The sequence below is a fragment of the Durio zibethinus genome, chromosome 25, assembly GCF_047325235.1.
Source record: "Durio zibethinus cultivar Kanyao isolate XHJ-2024 chromosome 25, ASM4732523v1, whole genome shotgun sequence".
NCBI classification, from domain to species: domain Eukaryota; kingdom Viridiplantae; phylum Streptophyta; class Magnoliopsida; order Malvales; family Malvaceae; genus Durio; species Durio zibethinus.
Window position 1 is genome coordinate 18,557,749 of NC_143186.1, and position 9,014 is coordinate 18,566,762.

The following is a 9,014-nucleotide window of genomic DNA, read 5'->3' on the forward strand; positions in this document are numbered from 1 at the left end:
TCCTCAGTTTTTCCCAGGTTCAATGAGCTGAATCAGGAAAATAATCCAATATCAAACGAAATATAACCCAACTTTATTTCTAATTCCAAATGGGATTTTCTTCATCTAAATTGGTATATGATAATCCAAGAAAGAAACATAAAAGAAATGCCCAATCATTAAATCAACCCTTCAATATCTCTCAGCCATTAATGAGCATGCCAAGTCACTGTCAATGGAAGACACAAGCTATTTATGTAAGGATTGTTGTATAATTCTTCTAAAACAGCCTGGGAGATCCATCTATAGGATGTTTCAGTATAATGCACACCATCCCAGCTAACATAAGAAGGGGGGTCATTGCAGCTGGTTCTTAGAGGAGGATCGCCACAAGCCATCGATGAACTGTAATTGTACTCACCTCCTGCTCCACAACATGCTGTTATAGTTTTTGTAAACCCTGGAATCATGCAGGAAAAACCCATGTAAACAACCCAAGTTTTAATGATCCTGATGAAAATATCCCATCTAATATTTTTGGAAGAAAAGTTACCAAATTGGTCGTGGGAATGGTAAAAACGCATTGCAATGTTATAATAGTCTGCATAAATGATGTTGACATGTGGATGAAGCTTCCGGATTTGATCAAGTTTTTTCTGAAGAAATTCGTTGTGGTATTGGGAGAAGTGGTTCAGCCATGTTATACAACCAGTTAAGGGATCATATTCTGTCTTATCTGAACCTTGAAAATAAGTTAGATATGCTGGGGAGCATCCGATTGGAAGGTTTCCAGGGACCAAAAATGCGACTGCCCCTAACTCGATTAACTCCTGCTTTGCATTGCCAAGTAAATTTTGTTAACATTTTGGATCCATTGGGATAAAATCAGCATTGATTTTCAAAATTTTGGGAAATTTTGTCATCAAAACTGTCAATATTTTAGCATGCTGGCAACCTTGGTTTCTTACATTTATTGCTGAAGCTATGGTCTGAGCAACAAGAGGAACAAACTCTCGAATCTCCTCAGGGTTTATTCCTTGCAGGAATGCATGGTTGTAATCATTTCCTCCAATCTCTCCCATGACAATCAAGGAGTTCCGGAGGAGCTCTTTGCAATCTGTGAGTAAGAGCATATTAGTATTTAAAACAAATATGGTAATGAATCAAAACTTAATTAAGTTGATTTATGCAATTATCCTTCTGATACAGTTATCCTTTACGTCTAGCAGGTTTCGGAAATATGGGAAGAGATAATAGATTAGTTGATACTTCAACATCAAACTCAGAGTTGGAAAATGAAGGAAAAAGCACCAATCAAGGGTAGAATAATAAATTGAATAAATGGTTTGCTTCATTTTCCGGAAAGTACAAATCCTCTCATTTTCGTTCCTATCAAACAGAATCTAAAAGAGGAAACAAACACTTACCTGAAGAAGATGAGCAAAGATACGACAAAGCATCTTTGAAAAAACCCAACTCAACTCCCAAAGAAACGTTTGTAGATGGATTCTTGATTCCTCTGTCCTTGAAAAACACATCATCAAGTGCTGTAGCACCCACCACAGCAAAATTCACACCTTTCTCAAACTTTTTTGGTCTTCCATTTTCATCTCCAAAATATGGTGGTAAAAATGGGAGTCCAAAACCTTCAGCTGCAAAACAATGAAAGAAAAATTAAAAATTAAAAAAAATAAATATAAAAAAAGAAACTGTATATTATAAGCATAACCAGTGTTAAAGCATGTAGACATGCCAATGAAATCAATAACCAGGCGGCCATCGGAGCATCTCCCAGTTGGATAACCAAAAAAGGTCCGTCCATAAGGGGGAAAATCAGAGTGGGCAAGCTTGCTGGATTGTGAAAGTGCAAGTTGAAGTAAGTTCCCTGTATCAGCTAAAGAATCACCAAAGCTGAAGATTGATGTGAAGCATCCATTGACATGTGAGATGATGATTGTTATGCTAAATAGAAAGCTAATAATTACATGTTTCAACAAGGAACGTGATGAAGAAAAAGCCATTGATAACGTGTAAGAAGAAGTTGCAGACCAGTGCTTCTGGAGCTCCGGTTGGTAAACTTGTATCCACCAAGTAGGATTTATACCATTAATTTTATTCATGCACAGATGAAAACTACTTTTCTCATATGTGTCGTGTTATCTTTTCATTGGTCTTTTTTTTTTTTTTCTTCCCTCGGATTTCTCCTTTTCCTTTCTTTGCACGTGTGAACACCGTTTTTCCTTAAAGCGACGCCACGTGTCGAACTCTGGTTGGATCTTTTTTGGGCTTTTTTTGGCATTGTCATTTTTTTCTTTGTTTTTCCTTTAAAAAATAATAAATTTTTTTAAATTATGAAAAATATATATTTATAAAGATTTTATTTTTATTACGTGTAGGATTCATTTATGCTAAATTTTTTTGTTTTAGTATTTATAAAGATTTTATATTTATTATGTGTAGGATTCTTTCTTTTTGCTATCATGTGCCATTTTTTGGATTTTACATTTTTATTTATTTAAATTATTTAATAAATACTTTTAATAATTATAAATTTATTATTATAATTTATAATTATTTAAGGGTCGGATTATTCGTCTAAACTTAAAAGCTTATCTAACTTTTAAAAAGATTTGGACAAAAAAAATTAAAACCTATTAAACAAATTTGACACATTTTTTAGATTTATTTAAATTTCGAATAAGATTTTTTTATAAAAATTTTAAAATTTGAATCCAATCCAGTCAAACTTAGATTCACATATGTATAATTTTTATTTATTTATATATATATATATATGAATTATATATAAATTAATTTTTTTAATAAAAAATTAAAAATAAAAAAGTATATATATTTTATTAAACTTAATTTTTATTTTTTATTTTTATATATATGTGAATTGAATAAAATTTCATTAAATTTAATTTAATTATTTTTTATTATATAAATTAAGTTTAATTGATGAATTTGAAATTTATTTTTTTAATTTAGGTCGAGCTTTTAATTAGTTCATATAATACCTCTCCTATCATAATAACAAAAATACCTTTTATAATATAATTTATCAAAATAATTATAATACCCTCTAAGCATTATTATGAAAATACCAATTTGATTACTTCTTAATTATGTATTAAATTTTAACATTCATATAATAATATGAAATTAATTACTTTAAAAATAATCATAATGTCATTTTTATTATTTATCAATTAAATTACATATATCTAAATTGATTGTAACGTCCCTCTTTTTATCATTAAATAAAATAATTATAATGTCCCCTCTTAACATATTTATTAAAATATTTCTCTTATCATAATTGATCAAAATTAATAAAATGCCCTATTACCAAGATAACTAAAATGCCCTTCTACTAACATTTACCAAAATTACCATAACATCCATTCTATCATAATTATAAAAATATTTCTCATATTATAATTTGTCAAAAATGTTATAATACCTTTTTGTCGTAATAACGAAAACGCCTTTTTATTACTTCATATTAAATTTTAACATCCGTATAATTATACGAAAATGATTCCTTAAAAATTATCATTATGTGTTTCTAATTTGACAATTAAATTATATGAATCCAAATCGGTTATAATGCCTTTTTTTTTTTAGTTAATTAAAATTATTATAATATCTCTGTTAACATAATTATTAAAAAAAAATTTTTTATCATAATTGACTAAAGTTATTATAATGTTCTTACAACCATAATTATAGAAATATCCTCTTATTATCATTAGATAAAATTACTATAATGATCCTCCTATCATATTAAAATTTTTTATTTTTTTAAAAAAATAAAAATTCATACTTATTTAATTACTATTGAGTGACACGTTCAATTTTCTTTTTATTTTTGTTAAAAATTATATTTTTAAAAATAAAATAAAAAAATATTTATATTTTATTATTAAATAAACAATTTATATAATTTATATTATATAAAAATTAAAAAGTTATAACCCCGGGCGAAGCCGGGTCGTTCTTCTAATTATAATTATTTTTTCATAAGTATTCCATTTGTCTAATTTTTATTAGGGAAAATTATCCATGAGCTGGAGTCAAAGCATTATATCTTACATGAATATAGAAAGAAACTTGAACACACAATTGGTTAAAAGAACAGAAAAGAGCGGACATTTTAAAGAAGATACCAAACATCATTGGAAGCTAATTTGCAAAGGCACATATCTGTCTCAGTTAGTTCTTTCTGTTTCTTTTTTTTTTTTAACCCAATCAATGAGGTTATGCTTTTTTTTTTTTAACATTAATGAGGTTTCTTTTAACCAAATTGGAGTTTGTTGATGAAATTTACATGCCACTGGCCCCTTTGCAGGTCATTATCAAATAAATTTCCTGACTGTATCCAAATCCTACCAATCTGGAAAGCAAAAAAGAAGACCAACATAGAAAATAATTAATGGCAGAATTGAAAATTGAGTTGCTAACCCTTCACACCTAACTTTCTTTAATATAACCTATTTTTCCTTAGCTAACACCACTTCTGTTTTCGTCAGACTCACGTTAGCAATTAGCAAATCCCACGTTTTTCTTGGGAATGGGGGCATCGGTGAAGCACTTGAAAGCCAAGGTAGAACCTGCTAGTTTTGTAGGTTAAGTGGCTAACTGCCTTTCAAATTTAACTATTCTATCATATACTTTGATGACTAAACCCAGTGGTCATCATAGGACAAAAGTGAAATGCTCTGGAAAAGACAAAATTGTACATTGTTGATTGGGAACAGAAAGGGTCGGCTGTATTGGGTTGGGGATGAACTAATTCAAGGTCAATAGGAGTTTTTCGTATAATTTACGAGTGCATTGAGTATAATAACTTCAGAGCAAGTTCTTCTTGTTCTGCCACAGAAATAGAATCAGCATTGATGCTTGCAACAGCCTTATTTTCTTCTCTTTCACCATCATCACTATCACTATGGAAGTATACTTTAGACCTTTTACGTTTTCTGTTTGCATCTGATTCTCCTTCTGAATCAGAAAGATCATCCTCATCTTCTTCATCATCCTCTTCCTCCTTCTGCCCTTTCTTCAACTTCATCTTCTTCTTGATCCGTTTCTCCCTAAGCCGCTGGCGCTCTAAAAGCTTGTCTTCTTTGTCCACCTGCTTCAACTCTTGCCTCATTTTCTTGTAGTACTCATCCTTTTTGTCTGCAATACAGAAAGCACGAGTTGAAAGAGCATCAAGAAGCAGCAATTCATTCAAAAAAGTCATATATTTCTGCCAGGGAAAAAAATCAAAAGCAGCATCAAATTTTGAATGACATATGATGTTATTTAGAACCATTCAAGTAAGAATTGAATTACTTGTACAATTACATTTTCTCCTTACTACATAAGAAATAGAAAACAGGAGATCAAATCAATTAACAGATCAAACACTAAAAGCTGCAGAAGAGTAGCACAAGACTGAGAAGCCTATAACCTTCAGTAAACAGAAGTGATAATGTATACCTTGGTCAAGCAGAATGTTGCCACTCTTCTTGTCAGCCAACATGGCAAATGGAGTCTGCGTGTTACCTTCCTCATCAAAGACCACCCTTGTTCCCACAGGTCTATGAACATTGATCTTCAGCTTTTTTTTCTTCAAGACCCGTGTTGCCGGCCTAAAGAAAGAAACCCAACTCAAAAATTGCTTTTGAATAAAGGAATACAAATAAAACAAATCATTAGGGTAATGCTAGCCAGAGACATCCACAATTCATCTGATCTAAATTGATCTACTGATTCAAAAGAAAACAGACAAGTATCTCAGCTTACCAACTAAGCAGGTAAATTCTACAAGTAAAATCAACAATTATATCAAAATAATTAGCCATTCAACCTACTTGCATGTAAATAAAAAATTTTGGCACTATTTCATGACCATCTTTATGTTTGTTCTATATGTAAGATATATAAGCAAGGGGCATACATAATATCCCCAATCTCACTGGTATTCCCTTCTCCCACATCCTGTGTATCATCCTTCAGCAGAAGATCTTTTTCCACTTTATTGTCTTTGACATCTTCTACGAGTAGATCTTCTTTCCGGATAACTGGCCCATTCTCATCGTCAGAGATTTCTGATTCAAGAGAAGATTTTTCTGACTCCATTTTGCTTTTATTTTTTTGCTTCAAGAACCTGACCTTGGGAGTCATTGGTAAACCAAGTGATGCTGAATATTCATCAACAGGCAGTTTCATCACATCAAAAACCTCTTTATCTTTTTGAATATGAATAGAACGCAAATATGTGATAAAGGCCCTCTGAGCCAGATGCTGCATATCGGGATATTTGACTAGTAAAGCTGACAATAATCCAGAAACAGATTGCAGCCTCTTTGTATTTGCCTGGCGGCATCATAATAGTAAGGTTAGCATACAAGTGGCAGACATCAGGATTTGATTCATCATGTAAGGGTCTTCTAAATATGAGATCAGGAAAGGAAGAAAGAATAATGTGATTAATCTACCTTAACGAACTGTATTGGTATTTTTGCCGCCTGTAACTTTTCAAGCATCTTCATTTCAGAAGGCATCAGAAATAAAACTGACCTTCCTCCAGAAAGATAGCGAGCAGTGCGGCCAACTCGGTGTATATAGGATGCAACATCTTCTGGACAATCTACCTGTTAAGACAAGAAAACATGCCCATTGAGAAAATGAAAACAAAATCTCCTGTTTTTTTTCTTGAACAAATTTTTACCTGCACAACCCAGTCAACTGCTTTGTTAAAATCAAGTCCTCTTGAGGCCACATCGGTTGAGAAGAGAACTGAATGAGACTCACAGAACTGGGAATATATACCCATCCTCTTCTCTTGATTCATCCTTCCATGAAGACACTTTAAGGGTATTCCAGGGCGCAGTTTCTTGAATGCTTCAAAGACAAATTTAACCTATGAAACAGCATGTATTCGCATCATCATTACTCCCAAGGATAGCAAAAATGAACACAAACAGCACTGAAAACAGAGAACAGAGAATCAGTCATGCCATTAGAAAGACATGGAGCAAAGGAAAGTTTTTTCCACCATCTACCTACTCTAGAAAAAGATATCAATAACCAAAGGTTTAAATTTCCAACCAATAAAAATTCTAAAAACCTAAGAAAGGGGTGAAGACCCTGGAAATCACTTGTTTTGCAATCCACCACTACTAAATTCCTACACTATTTGATAAAAAATGCAAATAAAGATATCAAATTCCTACCAAGACAGCAAGACATTTGCAAAATTTGCTAATGAAGAACCAGCAGAAATCACTTGTATTTTAAGTTTCAACACCCAATTACAAATCCCTTAAACAGAATATGTTAGGGTTACACAACATAAATAATGCAAACATACCTCTTTGCAACTTGAAAGAAACACAAGAATCTTTGATCTAAGATGTGCCTTTATAAAACTCCACAACATGTCCAACTTTTGGTCAAGTGGAACAATCATTGCAGTTTGCTGCAAGCCATTGGGAGTGGCTGTCACAGCTTCCTGATGCACACTGATATACTCTGGGTCTTTCAAACTGAGTCTTGCAAGATCCTGAACTGACTTTGTTTGGGTAGCCGAGAAAAGCAATGTTTGTCTATGCTTAGGTAGCTGCGATACAATTGCATTTAAAGTCTTCTTAAAACCAATGTCAAGAATACGATCTGCCTCATCAAGGACCAAAACCTGTTCCCTGGCCAGAAAACTTTACCCAAATAAGCAGCTAAACAGAGCACTACAAAGTAATATATCAAACAAGAAAAGAAAAGACAAGCCACCAAAAAATGAAACAAATTAAGACAAAATTATGTTGACCTGAAGCTGAGAACAATCAAAATTTGGAGTCTCGTCCATGTGCTGAAGAAGACGACCTGGAGTACAAACTAAAATGTTCAGCTCATTCACACGCTCTTTCTCTGTATCAACTCCCTTGCGACCACCAATTAGAAGGCCAGCACTAAAATTATGATGCTTCCCAACAGCTTTTAATACATCAAAAAGTTGACCAGCTAGCTCCCTTGTGGGAGATATTATGATGGTGCCTACTCCATCCTCGGGACCCCATCTCTCTCTATACAGCTTCTCCAGGACCTGAAATAAACAATCACTCAGCATTACTTAAAATTATCAAAAAGGTCCAGAAACATTAACAAAACAACTTAGAATCAGTTAGTTTTCTGATATCACAGCAGTTCAGGAAAACCATCTCTCATTGTTCATTTTATATCTTCATCTCTAGATTTAAATCCAACAAATAAATAAAAGAAAATATATCTAGTCAGAAAAAACCAAATCAATTCACTTTAAAATAACCTCATCATAGCTACAAAATCAGAAAGGAATCTCAAAACCTCAAAATCACAAGATTTCCTTCCAATTTTCTTATAAACAAAACAATTAATAATAATCAAATTGAATATTAATAACATTAATAAAAAATAATACAAATTAATAATAATAATTAACAGAAGCCTTAAAATCCCAAAATTCCAAAAAAAAAATCCAACTAACCGGAATAACAAAAGCAAGAGTCTTTCCAGACCCAGTCTTAGCCGCGCCAAGAATATCTCTCCCACAAAGCGCGTGAGGCAAAGACGCCACCTGAATATCAGTCATCTTCTTAAACCCACCTTCTTCTAACCCATTTTTCGTCCTCTTTGATATAGGCAGCTCATGAAATTTCCTCGCTCCCGCGTACCTCGAGAATGACACGACACCATTCGGGGCGTCGACAATTCGACCAATTGGCGACTTGGACTTGAGCGGGTCAAGAGATAACGGGTTGGAACCGGATTCGGGTTTCTGGGATTCTATCCATCCGTTTAGGACCTCGATTTCTTGGAGTTCGTTGTTCCTGTGTTGTTTTCTGGCGGTCCTCGATTTGGGTCCTCGCATTTTTTTAAAATTTGGCTTTTTTGGGGTTTTTGGAGGACAAAAAATGTTGAGAGCTTTGTTTATTTGTGATTGAGGGTTTAGGGTTTTCCGCAGGGTTTCTGCAGTTTTAACAGACGGTTCTTTCCAACCATTTTTTATT

The 9,014-nt window shown here is 32.9% G+C and overlaps 2 protein-coding genes across 2 annotated transcripts; both read right to left on the reverse strand.

The window, feature by feature from the left end:
* Positions 1–51: 51 nt before the first annotated feature.
* On the reverse strand, positions 52–2,064 carry LOC111275685 (GDSL esterase/lipase At1g28580-like). Its single transcript, XM_022861181.2, has 5 exons — positions 1,733–2,064; positions 1,407–1,631; positions 948–1,096; positions 533–809; positions 52–439 (listed from the first exon to the last, which is right to left on the reverse strand). Exons 1-5 carry the CDS (start codon positions 1,998–2,000, stop codon positions 189–191), a joined length of 1,170 nt encoding a protein of 389 aa, XP_022716916.2. The 5' UTR covers positions 2,001–2,064; the 3' UTR covers positions 52–188.
* A 2,619-nt stretch (positions 2,065–4,683) lies between these two features.
* Positions 4,684–9,004, reverse strand: LOC111275682 (DEA(D/H)-box RNA helicase family protein). Its single transcript, XM_022861176.2, has 8 exons — positions 8,492–9,004; positions 7,796–8,071; positions 7,343–7,666; positions 6,701–6,892; positions 6,468–6,623; positions 5,927–6,345; positions 5,467–5,618; positions 4,684–5,163 (listed from the first exon to the last, which is right to left on the reverse strand). The coding sequence occupies exons 1-8, from the start codon at positions 8,873–8,875 to the stop codon at positions 4,808–4,810; spliced, it is 2,259 nt and encodes a 752-aa protein (XP_022716911.1). The 5' UTR covers positions 8,876–9,004; the 3' UTR covers positions 4,684–4,807.
* Positions 9,005–9,014: the final 10 nt, after the last annotated feature.